General features: G+C 36.8%; 1 protein-coding gene across 1 annotated transcript in view; it reads right to left on the reverse strand.

Moving 5' to 3' along the window:
* Nucleotides 1-17,879, reverse strand: part of LOC117283223 (palladin-like) — a 343,850-nt gene that overhangs the window by 152,030 nt on the left and 173,941 nt on the right. The window contains exons 9-10 of the mRNA XM_033765554.1: nucleotides 5,132-5,251; nucleotides 2,700-3,024 (exon numbers count right to left, since the gene is read on the reverse strand). Of these exons, the coding sequence (XP_033621445.1) occupies nucleotides 2,700-3,024; nucleotides 5,132-5,251 (445 nt within the window). The remainder of the gene's footprint in view (nucleotides 1-2,699; nucleotides 3,025-5,131; nucleotides 5,252-17,879) is intronic.

The raw sequence follows: 17,879 nt of genomic DNA on the forward strand, positions 1-17,879 counted from the left end.
GCAAGGAAAAACTGCCAAGAGATTTTCTTTTTGGAGAAGCCCTTTCTCACAGGGGAATCTGACAAATAATATAGCACTTTCAGATTAATTTATTGTGAGAGTAAATATTTCAATTCCTATTGCTTGCCCCCTCCTAATTGCTACCTGTTAGTTTGATTACAAACGATGAAGATGTGTGAGATGCAAAAAAGCTTACAAATATAAAATTCTCCTTCTAGAAAAGGAATGAAAGCATGAACTTATGAAATAAAGAGTAGAGCAAACTATATTTTTTTCACAGCTGACCACAAGAAGCAAAAAATTACCATTTTTTTTTCGAATGTATGAAAAGCAATAGACATTATGTAACAGTTTTACTTGACAGTGATCCATAGCCATTAGCTACTCTAAATTATTTGTCTATGTCATTTCATGGTATTTCCCTGACAATTCACGCAACATTTTGAACAATGAGCAAACCTTTTCCTGAATGACCCTGCTAATAGAGAAAGGAATCTGGGCTTCAGATCAAACCAATGGCCCAGGTCACCTTGTGAAGTGGGTTGGAAGAGGAGAAAGCAGAGAGTATGAACTTTGCCTTTAATTATGCTTATATTGCTTGAATTCTCACATCAGCATAAATTTTTTTTGTAATTAAAGTAAAATCCAGTAAAGTTTAAGCCAGGAAAATATAAAAATTAATATATATTAAAATTATTACATTATTTTCTACCTAGTTATATGACAGGTAATTTATGAAATAAGAAAAAATTTTAAGTGATGCCCTGGGAAAATATTTAAACACACAAAGATTTTAGGAAATAAATAGTACAAGTAAATGTTATGTCTAAACTACCAGGGTTTGTATTAGATATTTGCTTTGTCTTTTCCTAAATTTCCTCATGACAGAAGAATGATCTCTTTAATTTCAAACACTAATGATCCCTTTTCCTGTTTCTTATTGTACCTTGAAAATCTCACTAATAAGCAAATCACGATGTCACTCTTCAAACGTGTGCTAAATCTACTTATCTTCTTAATAACCACAAAATTATTTTGCCCATCCTTTGTAGGCATGAGCCATACACCCACAGCATCACTACAGCAGAGCTAAAAGCTGAACAGCTGTTGAAATGCCTGAGATAAGAAAGGCTGTAAAAGCTTGTTTACTCTCCTGTGATTTATATTCAATTTATGATGGTTATTATAGCAGATACACTTCACTTAATCAAGAGCTCGGTCAAGGCCTACTCATCAAACACATTCGTCCTTTCTTCCCCAGGAGAGCAGGTCCCTTGTTTCATTAAAAGCACTGAAAATACAAATTCAAAATGCAAAGATGAAAGAAGTCAGCAGGGGCAATTAATTTTATGGCTGGTGCTATAAGAGTGTAAATCTCCTTTATAGCCACCATGATTTAGTTCATTTTACCTGTTCAGGCTTTCGGTAGAGCAGGAACACAGGCCTTAAGTGTTAACCTATCAGCTTACGGTAGACAAACCTGGTCAGTAACCCTACTTCCTTAAAAAACAGCCAGAACAGAAAACAGAATTAACTGTGGGATAGTAATAGGAAGAGTTTTAAAACTGCAACACAAGATTGTCCAGGAAATTTAATCGCATAAAATTTCCTGCCCATCTGTGTGGTTTGCTATTCTGTTAGTCTAACAATCACGAAATAAACAAGAAGGTGATGTACAGATATAAGGCTTTCTCTATTTCAAATATCTTATAAATTTTAACATTACCAACAAATGAGCTGATCACAGAAAAGACAACAGTGGAGTATGGAAACAAAGAATAATTCCTATTTTCCAGAAATCCTTTCCTGCCCCAACTCAAAAACATCAGACATTATAGGAAAATAGAAGGTGCTTTCCCAGATTCCAGCAAATTCATTCTCATGGAAATGCGACCTGGTAGAATGCATACACATTCCATATGACTCTTACATTTCCACTGACCTCTGTCAGGGCAGAAATTCAAGGTCTGTTATGCTATGATAGAGCCTTTCCAGTTAATGGGTTTTTGTCTCTCTCTCTGACACTGTAATGTCTCCATTCATAACAACTGTGTGGTGCCAATGGAAACAGTCCACATCCAATGAGACTGCCCAAATTCAAGGTTTGTCCTTCTAATAAAATACTGGAAATCAAATATGAAGGTGGTCTATGCAGCTTCCTGGAATTCCAAAGTCAAGCAGGTTGTGTTGTTGAAGGGCACTGTTCTTCCTGACGGGCCCGAATGTCTGATTTCACTCCCCTTGCCAGGAACTGCGCACTGAATTAACACTCTCTTTATTGCATCCTCTTATCTATCTCAGATCTCCTTACTGATCACTATATTTAAAATATTTGGCAATGCTCTAACAGAAGGCTTAAAGTCACCCTCCCCTTTTCCATCTATTCTGGGGAGTGGCTGCATCTTTGGCCACATGTTGGAAGGCCATGCCACCCAGGGATATTTTCACAGCCCTAATAGCTTACAGATTTTAGCAAAGGGCAGGTTTCACCAAGCTTCTCACTCATTTTCTTCATTTTTAGGTATCTTTTATATTGTTAAAGGGCCCCAGTTAGCAGCAGGGTCACATCACTCAGGGACAGCCTGCCAAAGAAGAGACGACTTGCCACAAAGTTGAATCCAAGCAAAACTTTTTTCTAACTAGAGAGGAAATTAAGCAGGAATATAGAAAGTATTAAAAAACCATGCAGAAACACTCACAGTTTTGGTTTGGCAAGCAGAGGCGGTGGCTCCTTAGTAGGCGAAAGCAGGACAGCTGGTGTTGGCAGAGATTTATTACCGTTAGTTTTGCCGTTGATCAGTCCATTTACTCCATGACTGGGATGGACTCCATTCGTTTCTCTCTCAGCAGAATTGAATTGCATGTGAAGGGCTGCCATGCTGAGGCCGAAATCAGGTCTGTTCCCCTGCTGGGTCTCAGATGGTTTCTTGGAAGCCAACTCAAAGGAATTTGTCTCCAAGATTGGAGGGGGAGGTGGAAAGTGATCCTTGTTGGAGTTTCCCATTGTATTGTGACTGCAGCTCTCTGTGTTGGTTAAGGGAGGGGAAAGAGAGGAAAGAAATAATAAGATGCTACTAGTTCAACAATTAAATTTCACGCTGTCATAGTTCTAAGGATCCCTGTGTCCTGTTAGAGAAGAGGTAGTGTGCTGCTCTCACTGGACACAGAAACACTGCCAACTGGAGGCCCAGCTCTTGTGAGCGGCTGCTACTTGTCTCACTTCTGGACTGAGCTCACGGATGGGGAAACCACCTAGCAATGGATTCATCAGCGAATTTTAAAGGATAGCTAAAGATAGAACTCAGTAAAAAAATAGCATCAGACAGTATCAACCAATAGTGTATTGTCCTTTCACTTTTTCGCCCATGGATCCAATGGAACATCCTATCTGTTTATAAGCAGTGGCTCAAACTATAAAGGTTTTATATGGATTTTCTCTGGTTTAGAGCTAAGGAAGTAAAGACAAGAGGTAAAGCAAAATGTCTCATGATCTTATAGAAAAATGTTTTTCCACGTCAAATGATTGCCACAACTACAGGCTCAGTATGAGAGTTTTTTTGTTTTCAGCTTGTTACCCTCAACAGTATGAAATTCAGAATCCAAGTGTGCTGTCTGAGCACGGCAACGGTGACCATTGGATAGGAGAGTCTTTACAGCAACTCAGAATCAAAATGCTGGAATATTTCCTGCTAAGTATCTCCGATTATGATTCTGGGGTTTCCTTTGACCACTGAAACTGCTCATTCCTTTCATCACTTCTTCATGCAGATGAACTTTGAATTTCTATTCTTAATTAAAATGAAAAAGCATTTGCAATTTGGTCTCATAACATTCCCAAACTAGTTTTGTTTGTGCCTCTGCTGCCACCTAGCCCCAAGATCTTCCTCTTCTAGGAATCAAAGGGAGATTCAATTGTTCTTTCAAAGTCTGTCTTATTCAACTAGAGACTCACTTATTACTTAAGTGTGAATTACTACTTAGGCGTCAGACCTGGTAAAAGAGATATTTAAAAAGTCTTTGTATGATTACTAACAGAGATGAGGAAATCAGCATAAGGTAAAGTAAAGCGCAATAGTAATACTCAAAAATACAGTTTGCAAAAAAAGAATAATAGTATGATGCTTTATCAACAGATGGTGTTACCCTCATATGGGGGTCCCTAGAGAATGCTGTATATGGCAGAAGAGCTACTACACTGTGGCCCTTAGAGAAGAGATTGAAAATGCATGTGCAGCAATCTCAATGGCCAAGGTTACCCAAGCAGCAGTTAGCCATACAAATAAATGTCTGGAAGCTAATGGCCACTATCTTAAGCACCTCTTGTAATTGTAGAGACCAAAGGTAACGTGTATTAATCTCATGATATCCCAATGAATTCAGTGTTAAAATATTTTTACAAGTTTTTCTTTTCCTGAAGTTGTATACATTTTTTGGGGGGCAAACTCTGCAGTCGCTAAATGGATTAATTAATTTTTAAAAAGCTGTTTTATATTTCCCTCTGTGGTGGTAAGTTTTTGAATTTAAAAATGGCCATATATTTTAAAATATTGGTTTCAATATTAGAATATATTGTTTTATTTTTTATATCAAAGTTATTTACTGTCACGAGCTATATCATCAATGAAATTTGATTTTTAAGGTCTGTACAGCTCTTCTGAATTACACCACATTTGTCTTGCATTACCTTTTCAGAAGCTTCTTAAGAGGATTAGACAATGATGTACTTGTAAAAGTATCTCCAGATCTCACATGTTTACACGGCTGAGAACAGAGCTGCACCTCTGATTTAGAGGTGACCTTCTGCGGTGATTATGATTCTAGGTTACCATGAAATGTTTGGAAACTAGCTCCATTGTCTTCAAGACAGAGATGGAATGATTTTAAAAAACAGCTCCAGACTCCTCAGTCGTTGCAGTGTTGTTACCCTTTTGTACTCCAGCCTCACCCCGCTGCTCCCCTCCCCCCACAGCCTTCTGTTTCCTGATGAAATGGTTGATTGTTCTGGAATCTCCTGGAGTGACAGCCAGCATTCCTAATGGGTGACACTCTACCTGGGACAGTTGCTTTCCGCTTGTGGCAAAGCACATTAGAGCAGGGAACAGAACCCAGTCAGTTTTGACTTCTCACGTACCTGGGGTGACAACCAGCTGGGCAGTGCTGGTCACTGATCCAAAATCATTTCTTGCTGAACAGGTAAAGACCCCTGCATCTTCAGGGAAAGTCTCAGCGATAACCAGGGTACAAATCTCCTCTAGAAATGAATTTATCAGAGTGAAATAAACCATCAATTCACCTTGAAGCAGTCAGACCCTCTTTCCCAACCTCCTTTCCAACATCCTCCCATTAGCAAACTTTCCAGGCCTGTAGAATAGTGCTTTCTCTCTCAATTTGACCATCCATGGGACCTAACTGGTCCCAAAACACAATGTATCTATCAAACACTGCAGAAAAGAATTAATGACTATGGTTACAAGTGCTATCATATAATAAAAAACATTTTTGTCTATTAAGATCTTTAAATATTTTGATTTTTTATAATATGTATCAAAGCAAATAAATTAAACAATAAAGTATAAGATGAAAAGTAAAAGCCTTCCTTTATAACTCAATCCCCTCTATATTTAAAACCCCTAATGTCATTCCCCAAAGGCAAACATAATTAAATAGAGCACTGTAATTTTTAAAAATTAATGTATCTATCCAAATTGCATCCAAATATTATCAAAGTATACAGTTTTTGATGCTGCATTATAGGGTCAGATATATATGGTTTTTGTATTAGCAAGAACTATGACCTCTAGGCATCCTGAGTATTATTATATTTCTCAATCCTTCTTATGTTTCATCCTACCAGTAAACTTTACTCCTTCTTTGTTCCTGATGATGCTCATAGATATCTGGTTAAGGGACTACTTGAGATTTTGCTAAAAATTAAAAATGTGGCTTTTATGTCAAAACATTACATCCCGATGGAAAGACATGATCTTGTTTTTGAAATTTTTAACAATGATATTGCTCAATAGAAACTTGTTTATATGATACAGTAGTGCAGGTTCAAGAGTTTTGAAAAATCACATTTTTTTCAGCATATTCTTCAGTTTGATGTTTAAATGTGGTATGAGAAACTAGGACAAATGTAGAACACCAATAAAAATAAACAATAGCTTAAACTGAGATTATTCAAACAGTAATGGACAAATGACAGAAAAAAGAGAAAGCAAGATTTTACCTTTTTTGAGTTAAGTTAAAGGGATAGTTTTTTCATTTATTAATTTTGATTGAGATAGAAAATTAGGAAACTCTAAGACAGAGCTGAAGAGACAGTAAAGGCAGATTCCCTACATACTTCAGTAGTGGAAAGTAAATGAATGGAGATTAAAGGATATTTAGGCTTCTGCTTTTGTTTTAGTTATTGTTCTCATATGATTTTTTTATTAGTACATTTCTACAATATATAACAATATATTTACCTTGGAAATTTGTGCATGTATCACATCTTAATCATTTTTAAACAAAGATTCTACTTATAAGGTATCCAGTCATTTTCTTAGCAGCAGACAGGCTGCAGGGGGTGGGCATGGGGAGCTGCTGGGCGGAAGGGATAGAGTTGCAGACATTCAAGATGAAAATATTCTAGAGATCTGTACGTTGTTGACAACAGTTGACAATAGTGTACTGCACAGAAATTTAAGAAGATAGATACATTATATATTTTTACTAGCATAAAGAAAAAGGTAGTAAAATATATTAAATACATTTAAGTGCTAATTTAGATAAAACACTGAACTATAAATGTGAAGAGGTTAATGTAAGATAGATTTTTATTTTTTGTACTGATGATTGAAGCTGGGCCTCACAAGCAGGCAAGTACTCTACTATACTGCCCCGCAACATTTTTCACCAATTTTAAAATTTATTTGGAGACAGGTACTTTCTAGAAACATTCATAGCTAAATGGATGCACATAGAGGCTATACTCTTACGTGGAATAAATAGGACACACTTCAGTAAATATCAAATAGTTTCTCTGGTATGAAAAACTTAAAGTATAAATACGGTTCAATTGGTTCAAAGTATAAATAAAGTATAATTGGAAGTGTGAAATAGGAAGAAAATGGCTAAAGGGAAAGCAGAAAGGGAGGGAAAAAAATAAGGGAAGAGAAAGATGTGAAAAAATGTAAAAATGGAAGCAAAGTCTTTGTAAATAGGGAAGGGTAAAGGGAGGGCAGGGGAATGGGGAAAAAACAAGAACCAAGACATATCATGTAAAGGTATAGGTCCCAATGATAAATGTAACTATTGTTTGCTTTAAATGTACCAATAAACAATGGAAAAAAAATAAATTGCTCAAGCTGACCTCAAACTTTCCATCTACCTCAGGCTCCCAAGTACTTAGGATTAGAGGTGTGCAACACTGTGCCCAGCTCAGGAAAGATTTTCGAGATAAAGTATGGAATTTCTTCCCAGGCACAGCTCCAAGAGCTTTTAGAATTCATCTATCTACTTGTTGAGTATTTTTAAGAGTATGCTGTCATAATATCATACAACTGCAGACATGAGAAAAATAATTTATGGTCCCCACCCTCAAGTTGTTTGTATTCTTAGAGGGGTGAGCCATGTCCTCTCATGAGAAAATCTCTAAATCTATTTCAATGCCAAAATTTGACAGCTTCAGTGTCTACATCAAGAGGAGAGTTTATTCTTCACACTTTCCCAAAAAACCACGTTCTAAAAGGCACTTAAGGTAGTTGCAAGTGAGAGTGTTCATTAGAAAGTGCTATTTTGCAAAAATTTCTTAAAATTTAAGATGCAGGTAGGATATATAATGTAGAATTAAGATTTTTAAAACATTCCTGAGGAAAATATTCTGCCAAAACACTTATAAAATTAATAACCAGGACTAGGATTTAGCTCAGTGGTGCTGCCACCTGCCTTGCAAGTGCAAGGTCCTGAGTTCAATCCCTCATACAAATAAAAAAAAAAAAAGAAAAAAAAGAAAAAAAGTAACCAAATTTAAGTAGTGTAGCAGAATACAAAATCAACACACAAAAATCAATAGTGTTATTATATACTAATAAGGAATTCACTGAGAAAGAAATTAGAAAAACAATACCATTCATAATAGCATCAAGAAAAATTAAATACTTAGGAATTAACTTAACCAAGGAAGTGGAAGACCTCTACAATGAAAGCTACAGTACTTTAAAAAAGGAGATTGAAGAAGACTGCAGAAAATGGAAATACATCCCTTGTTCCCAAATAGGCAAAACCAATATTGTCAAAATGACCATCCCTCCAAAACTGATACACAGACTTTACACAGTCCTATTCTAAATACGAACAGCAATTCTCAGAGAACTAGAAAAGACAATCCTAAAATTCGTATGGAACCAGAAGATATCAGACTACCAAAAGCAATCTTGGACAATATGAGCAAAGCATTAGGTAACAGAATCACAGACCTTGGTTATATCACAAAGCTGCAGTGATAAAAACATATGGTAATGGCACAGAAAAACAGACATGTTGATCAGTGGAACAGAATAGAGGAGGCAGAAACAAACCCAGGCACACTGAGGTATCTGATATTTGACAAAGGGGACAAACACTTTTGCTGGAGGAAAGATAGCCTCTTTAAAAAATGATGCTCGGAAAACTGGCTGTCCATATGCCAAAGATAAATCTAGACCTTTATTTGTTAAACTGAAACCAACATTGATCAAATAACTAAATGTTAAAGCAGAAATACTGGAAGATAAAATAGGTGAAATCTTTGAAGGCATGGGATTAGGCAAGGGCTTTCTGACAAGAACCTAAGATGCCCAAGAAATGGCACCAAGAGCCAACAAATGGAACCATATCCAATTAAAAAGCTTCTGTACAGCGAAGGAAGCAACTTACAGAGAAGACACACCCTACAGAATGGGAAAATTTTTTGTCAGCTATTCCTCAGATAGAGGGCGAATACTGAGACTATATATAGAACTGACAAAATTAGATCCCCCAAAATAAAAGACCCAATCAAAAAAATAGGCTACTGAAATGAATAGACATTTTTCAGAACAAGTACAAATGGCCAGTAAATATATTTAAAAAGTTCAACTTCTCTGGCCATTAGAGAAATGCAAAGTAGAACAACAGAGATTCATCTTCCCCATAAAGAATAATTATCATAACAAAAATCAAATAATAACAAATGCTGGCGAGGCTGCAAGGAAAAAGGAACTCTTCTACATGTTGGTGGGAATGTAAAACAGTACAAATACTACAGAGATTCCTCCAAAATTAAAAATAGAAATTCCATTTTACCAAGCTATCCCCATTTAAGGCATTTTCCTGACAGAGTTAGATATCATGTTACACTGACAGATGCACAACTTAGTTCATAGCAGCACAATTCATAATAGTTAAATATTTGAAGTAGCTCACATGTTCATCAATAGATGCATGGATAAAGAAAATGTGGTATTTACACAGTGGAGTACTACTGCTCTGCCACAAAGAAGGATAAACCTGAGTCATTTGTAGGAAAAGGATGTACCTCGAGACCATGTTAAGTGAAATACATGAGACATGTAAGCTTACATTTTCTGTGGTTGCTCTCTTTCTTACGGAGTCGGGGTCTTGCTATGCAGTTCAGACCAGCCTTGAACTTATCATGCAGCCGAGGCTGGCTTCCAACCTGTAATAATCTTCCTGCCTGAGCCTCTTAAGCTCTGGGACTTGTAGGTATGTTCCTCACACTTTGTTGCATGGTTTCTCTTACATGAAAAACCAAACTATAAATGAAGAGCAAACCAAAAGCAGATAATAGGAAACAAGGAGATAGATTTTCTGCAAAAGGGAAGAGGACCCAGAGATGGAGGTGCCAACTCCCCAGGAAGAATGAAATCATTATGCCAATATAAATGAAATTTAATTAAAATATTAGCTTATTTATTTCCAGTTCTTACATTATTGATAATAGTAGAAGGGGAACTTCATTTATACAAACTTTGAACTCTGGTTACATAATTTTTTCGTAGAACTTCAGTATCTGATTTGCATAAACCGTGCCTGGATTTCCACCGTGTCACACACACGGGCTGACGTGATGTAACCGGCACGAAGGCTCTCCCCGCCCTTAGCCCCTCCTTTACAATTCCTGTGGGGACTGGGAAAGGCCCCATATACAAAGTGGAAAACTATGAAGAGCAATTTACATTTAAGCTATTCTGACATTTTAAAATTTGTGACAGTATTTAGAAAGATTAAAAAAAAAAGGGGGTAGAAAAATTAGCTGGGAACTATAGATAGTACAGGTGGACAAAACATAACTCTGCTTTTATTTTTTCTTACATTTGGGCCTCAGTATAAATGTAGGCTGTAGCTATAGTTTATTTAAATGGGTATAGATTTAAGGTAAAGATGCTGAGGTCCTCACTTGGGTAATTTTTTGAGAGAGACTATCAGATCACGGCTATCCTTAACTTTTAGAATCTTGACTTTTGTGCCGTGGCGCTCCCCAGACAAGACTCCTAGATAAGAATTACCTGAAGCGTTTGTTAAATATGCTGATTTCCTAATCCTCTCCCCTGAATATTTTGATTCAGTAGATATGGGTTGGAGATAAGGATATTTTAAAAAAAATTATCCTGGGTAATCTTTATCTTCGGAAAATATGGAAGACTCTGCCTTGAAGAATAGATTTCAAATATTTTTTTCATTGGAACCCACCGTAGGAGAGACATTTAAGTCTAGCCCAGTCCAATATACATATAGTTACAACACGTGCATACAGGTACGGATGTACAGAGGGGCAATGAAAAGCTTCATGAAACACTACATTTAGGTATCCTTTTAAAAATTTATTTAAAAATGGTAGTTGCCGTCTCCAATAACGATCAGATCATGAGTTAAAAATATTGTCATAACAGTGTATTTGTTGGTTCAATAAATGTCCATTATTATTGAGCACTTGACATAGTTAAAAAAGTGTTTCTGAATACAGGTTTGATGAATCGAAGGGACTTAACTATTGTTTGATAAAACATTTACTGAGTAGAAGGGAAACAATGGAATAACAGAAAACATGAGGTAACCCTGTGCTTTTTGACAATCAGTGTACACAGATCTTGGCTTTTCAATTGCAAGGAAAAATAAAATGTATGGAAATAATTCAAGTTGGAGCTTCACTTAGGATTACTCATTTGGGAAGTAAGCTGTAACTGGAAAGTTACAGAGACTGGGAATTTTAAAATTGAACACGTATGATTACAGAGTCAGTTAAACATGAATTCAAACGGAGAAAGGTCGCTAACAGGGTATCTGTGCTCTACAGGATTTTATGCCCAGTGGCCCAAATTCTCATTCTTTTAGGTTTGATCCAAAGTGATTCTTTCAAGATCAGGGCTAAAAGGTGTTAAAGCCCAAATGCTAAAGGTAGAGGTCTCCTGTCTTCCCCAGGTATGCTAATTTTTTTTCTAAACCACAAAGCCATTCTAGTTCTTCAGCATTTTTCTCTTAATCTTGGACACAAGGAAACTGATGCAATGGAAGGTAAAAAAAAGATGTAAGATAGGAAACTGGGAATTTCCTGAAGCTGAACATTCTAATTATTCTCTTCACTATTTGAATAATTCACTAGAAACTCATCTGAAAAGGGAGATGGGCTTCATGTCCTCTATGACATCAGATACAAGTGAAATAAAAAAACTTGCTAATGTGAATACAGTGGTGTTAGAGAAACGAGCAGCCCCACCCCTCTGGAGTATTGAGAAATGCCCTCCTGGAGTGGCTGCCCTTTGAGCCATGGGCTTCGGCTCTGAAACATCTCTGTCCCCTCTTAGCAGGTGCTGCCCGGAGCAGTGACTCCTTCCCATCTTTGAGGGATACCTAGGTGCTTTCTGCCCAGGGACACAGCTGTAGTACCCTAACTTTCTTCCAGGGGATTATGGTGACCGAAAGGGCATTTTCTCAGCCCCGAGTGATCTGCACTGGGAAAGGCCAAGCTTCTGGAGGCATGTAGAGATCGGCACTCAGTTCAACGCCTGAGTGTGTCTCCAACTGTACACAGACATAAGCCAGTGCCTCAAAACCTACATCCATAAACAGCATAAAATTTTATCTGTAGGGTTTCTATAAAGCAGTCTTGGAGTGATGATACTGGTAACTTTTAAAAAATTCTGTCTGATGCTTTCTATACTTTTGTGGTTCTTTTAGTTACATCATCTGAAGAAAGCCTGAGGTTGTATAGGTAATTGCTTCTTCTAAATCACAGGACACTTTTAAGAATAAAGTTTTTTTTTTTTATCTTTTTCTCATCCTTCTCTGACTTTGAGGACAAACTGCAAATTCTTAAGGCTGTATATGAAGCCCTAATTCTCTTGAGGCTGGTTCTGTGACTCTTAGACATCTCCTTGAAAAGCACATTGATTTATTTCCCCAAGCCACTGTCCTAAAGTACTGGCACTCTCCCACTCAGACTTATATTTTATCATAAACATCATTTTCTCAGTCCCCTACTTATGTTTTAATTAGGTTTGGTCAGGTTTACCAATTACCTGTGGTTTTAGGATAGTAGAGTTTCTTTGGAGACATGTATCACAACTACAATTAAATAATTTATTGTGCAATTAGTTTAGTAGTTTCTGGTTCTTCACTAAAATATAATCTTTGAAACCAGAAACTATTTGTGTTGTTTGTGGCCACATATTCTCAGCATTTAGTGCACAAGAGGCTGTTTATAATTATTTTTGAATAAATGCATGGATACATTTTAGTTTGAAGGAAAAATAAATGCTTGCATTATAAAAAGATTGTTTTCTAAAGTAACTCAATAACAGTGCTATTTCTACAGGCTTCTTTTGTGTTTCCACCTTGACTGAATGGAATTCATTTTCTATGAATCTTCAGAAATATTTCCATGTATAAAATAAGGTGTAAGTCTCTATGTTGTTGATGACCAACTAAGCATTTAGAAAACTATAGATTTAAAGAAAAAGTTAAGTATTGGGATGCTATTTTAGTGACTCACATATTAGTATATCACAGCAACTTTTTTACAATTTAAGATTTTACTCTAATGCTGCAAAAATTGTTTAGCTGTCTTCTCTTGGAAAGTGTCATCCTGTTGTGACAACTGGCTCATGTTTTGTTGAGAGAAAGAGAATTATTGCTTGTATGGTTCTGACATCATAAAAATGAGGAAAACCATGAGGAAATGAAATGAGCCAGGCTGTAACATTGAATTTTCATCTGGTAGCATCTTACTTGAACAGAGACCTTTAAGACATCTGTAAAATAAATTTTGGTAAGGAGTAGAAATCAGGAAATGACTGCTTATGTCAAATAAAGGGAGTTAGATGCTTTTGGCTCTGTACTAAAAACTGTATAAATGGAAAAGGTTTAAAGTTATTTATGATTATTTAATTATAATATATTTAATTATCATCATATAATTACGATTATTTAATTATGATCAATTTTAATCCAGTTTTCCTAGGTTTTGATTTCCTGAGGTTTCAACTTGAGGGCATATAGCAAATGACTAAGTCAGAAACTATTTTACTGGTAATAAATTATTTTTTTACAGTTCCCTAAATATTACTTAATTATATCAGTATCTCCCAGAGTGCAGTCCTGTATTTCATTCAAGTTCTTGGATGTACTTACACTTGGTCAAACACAAACAAAAATTCACAGAAAGATGTGGCAGCACAGGCAGGATTAGAGGCCTCTTGGATTTTAAGAGGAACCTTTTCATGCATCTTTCTTCACGGATTTTTATTTATTTATTTATTTTTGGTTCAGAGTAACTAAAAAGAAATCCAGCTTCTACTTTTGAAGTCATATAATTTGGCAAACATGACTGTTACATAAAGAACTCCAGGCTAAAAATCAACAAGATGAAATTCAATGTGGGTAAAGATAATAGTATTTGTATTAATCTTTAACAAGGATCTTTAAAAACTGTGAACTACCTTATATATAAAGAGATTTTAAAATGTACAGTTTAAAAATAATGGAATGAACTCCTCTATGTCTATTGGGTCTAAGAAATAAAATATTACTAATGCTTTGTATGCCCTCTCCAATTTAAATTTCCGTTTCCTTTTGAGATAATTCCTTTTTCTTAATATATTTGCCACCTGTATATGTATTCTTCCCCTCTCCCCCAGTACCAGGGATTGAAGTCAGGACCTTGCACTTGCAAGGTAGATTTGGTGCCACTGAGCTAAATCCCCAGTCCTATATATGTATGTTTAAAAATATTTTCCTTAAAAGAGGGTTAAAAAATCGAGTAATAAGTACATATCTTGTATAAAGAAAAGGCAAACTTGTCACTGTTAGAAAAAAGTTTATGTTCGGTCATAAACAGGCTTCAACTTCCCTGAGAATTTCAGAAGCCCACAGAGGTACAGTATTTTGCAAGCGAGGTCATGAATGAGTCCTGGGGAACAGATGGCTCACCTTGGAGGAGAGGTCTGATGGGGCTAAGTGTGGACAGGAAGTAGACATCCAGCAGGAATATCTGGAGGCTGTAGACATCACTGTATTTTCTGTTTCCAAATTTAACATGGCTAACTCTCAGATCTCAGTACTTGGTCAAAGCAGGACACTATGGGAGTAACAAGAATGCTCTCAGCTGGTCCAGTGGCAGTGCATGGAAAAGACAGCAAGAGCCAAGTAGGGATGACAACTTGGCATGGTTTATCCTCCAGCCACTGTAGTCAGGGTGGAAGATGGAGTGAACTGTGTAGTGATGAAAGCTTCAATGTATTTGTCTCTCGAGTCACACTGCTCCAATCTGGACTCACCCTTCATTCCTGATGCACAGCTGTTACCCTCCTGAGGTTCCTTTTGATCTCCTGCATCCTGCTCTCCACATCCACCTCTCACTCTTTTTGGGTTCTCTTGGGGTAGAGCACATCCTCCACAAAGCATTGTGAGAAAATATTTGTGAGGCCTTGCAAATCGAAAAGATCTGTACTAAAACTTCACATGGAACCGAAGGTTTGGCTGTGTGTAGAATTCTAAGCTTGAGGTAACTTTATTTTCAGATCCTGAAGGTCTTACTTCCTTGTTTCTTCGTGTCTAAGGTGTCCATGTGTTTTTGATCTTGTTAGTCTGAGTGTGTGCTCAAGATGCATTTCCTAGAATGATCTCTATGTCTTGGATTCTCAAAATTTCATGATGATGTGCGTAGCTCTGAGTTTGTTCCACACGTGGTCCACTTGGTGGTTTTTTTGTTTTTTGTTTTTGGTACCGGGGATTGAACTCAGGACCTTGAGCTTGTGAGGCAGACAGTGGAATCACTGCGCTAAACCCCCAGCCCTTGGTAGGGCTTTCAAAATCTGGAATCTGATAGATGTCAGGTTGGGGAAGTTTTCATTGATAATCTCTTCTCTCTTCTTTCTTCTCTCGTCCCAGTACCCCAGTATGTACCCAGGATGGCTCTCTGGTTTCTCTTTGTTGTTCTGCTCTACTTTGTGGATCATTTCTTCAAATTTCGTTTCTGATATCAACTTTTCATTCTAAGAACGTTTTGAATTTCCACCCCCCCCCACACTTTTAAAATAGCTTTTTATGTTTACTTCTTGAATCAACGATTTTCTCATTTGACTGAGGGGAGTTTTTCTTTGCTTTCTTTACCATTTTTTATCCTTGCAGTCTGTTTTCTCCAAGTTGCTTTCAGAGAGTTTCTTGTTTTATTTTGTGTCATCCGTCTTAGAAGTTCCTTCAGGTCGTTTACTTCTGCTTCTGACTTGGTCATGAGTTGCCTAGAAGCTCTGAGTACAAGAGAAAAACTTCTAAACGTTGGCTTTTCCTATTGCATAACCGAGGTGGTGTCTTCGAAGGAGGAACTCCCAAATTACTGATGCAGTTTTTTCTCCTGAGATGTCCTCGTCTTGACATGAATTCTTCAGTCTCTGCTAAGGAGGGCAAAGTTCTCAAGCCAGCACTCCAGATAGTGAGTACAGGAAGGGCTCTGGAAATAGACACATTTGGCATCTAGAATTCAGCCACTCAATTTTCTTTTTGGTGTCCACTCAGATGTGTCTTGAATCTTTCTTCCTCCTCCCAGAGACTTACTCAACTATCCTGGAAGATGAGGCCCTAAGTATCTCAGTAATTTTTTAAGGTGCCTCTAAGCTAACCGATGTAACTAATACTTCCATTTATCAGGTAGGGTAGTCATTTCCAAAGAAATTAGTAATTATTTATGTCTCGACAAGTTAAGGTTTTGTTTGAAAAAAATATATATACATGCATTGAAAAAAACTATTATTTTGTTCTTAGATAACTACAGCTCCCTTCTGATGGTTGTGTGGCATGGTAACCCTCTCATAAAAGTCTAATTGCACATAGCCAGCCTCATTTCATAGTCCACCCAGATTTTCATGTTACTTACTTTTAATCACAGACCCACAGACGAACCAAATCTCAGTTTCACAAAGATATGATGTCATAGAGAAGGGATAGTGATCCAGTATTGAGCTATTTTGTTTTTTTAGAAATATTATTATTTATTTTATTTATTTATTTTTTTGGTACCAGAGATTGAACTTGGGTCCTTGCTCTTGCAAGGCAGTTGGCAGAACCACTGAGCTAAATCCCTGGCCCCTGAGATATTTTAAAATAGTCACTGTGTTGTATCTGTCAAATGTCAAGTATCAATGTGTTTGCATAAAAAGATTTTAAGTGCCTGATTGTCTTCCTGATCATGCAGAGAGGCACCCCAGGTAGCTTGTCACACAGTTTGGGGGCCATCAGCTTTATGCATTACTTTGGTTCTGCATATATTTGTCCAACCCATCAACTTCAGCCAGGGCTTGCATTAAGTTTTTAACTGTGTACAATCTACTGAGATCTCACTGAATATCACCATTTGCCTATAGCTGTGTACTGTAGCACATCTAACTACAATTTACTTCACCTTGTGAATCACAAAACCAAAATGTTAATGCTCCTATACAAGTTACAGGATGGGTCACATTAGTTAGCAGAGATTCACATTGAAAATATATATATTCCTCCACAAGTAAGATGCTGTTTTGTGGTTGTAATTCTGCATGCCACTAGACAATGCAATAGAAGTAATTCAATACAGTCTGTGGCTGTTTCCAGACAGCTGAGTAAGAGCCTGAGTATTAACATCTGTCAAATGAGTCTCTGTCCCCACCACCCCTAGACCAGTCTTTGAAGGAGTCATTCAGTATAAAGTTAGAATGTCAAAGAAGGCTGGGGCAGGTTATGTGACAAACGGATGCTGGTCTTAAGTAAGCTGACTAGCTATTAATTCATAAAACAGTCTGAAAAGATTTGTGATGCAAGCTGACTTCGTCTAGACAAGGAGGGAAGTGCAAAACACATTAGAGAGATACAACACAGTAGTGACATGAAAAACCTGTTTTAGTTGCACAAATGCATGGGGATGGAAACTACAATTTCCTTATCTATCTAATCCCCAATGGGGCAATATGTAGGTGGTAGAGACTTTGGATTTTATTTTTAGATCTTTAAAACATCTTACTGGTGAAAAAGGAAGGAGAGTGAAAGGAAGAGAAAAAAGAGAAACAGGAAACAGTGATCATGTCAGAGGAAGGGAAGAGAGAGTAATAAAATCTGAATGCTAAATGTTTTCCTGAATTTCAAAGACTATTTATGTTTTACCATTTGGAAAACATCACCAACCCAGGCCTATAAAATTTATCTCTTGCCTCAGATGTATTGTAGTCATATCAGTTTTTCTCCTTTCCACTTAACAGTGGCTAAAAATCAGCTGTCAAGTGAAGCCAGTTCCTACACTCATTCTATCCGGTTGAATGCATCAGTGGTCTCTTAGATATAATAATCAATCAGGTCATTTAAACAAAGTAAAAAAGTCTAATATATAT

Source organism: Fukomys damarensis, unplaced genomic scaffold (genome assembly GCF_012274545.1).
Source record: "Fukomys damarensis isolate Sample0158 unplaced genomic scaffold, DMR_v1.0_HiC HiC_scaffold_18, whole genome shotgun sequence".
NCBI lineage: Eukaryota > Metazoa > Chordata > Mammalia > Rodentia > Bathyergidae > Fukomys > Fukomys damarensis.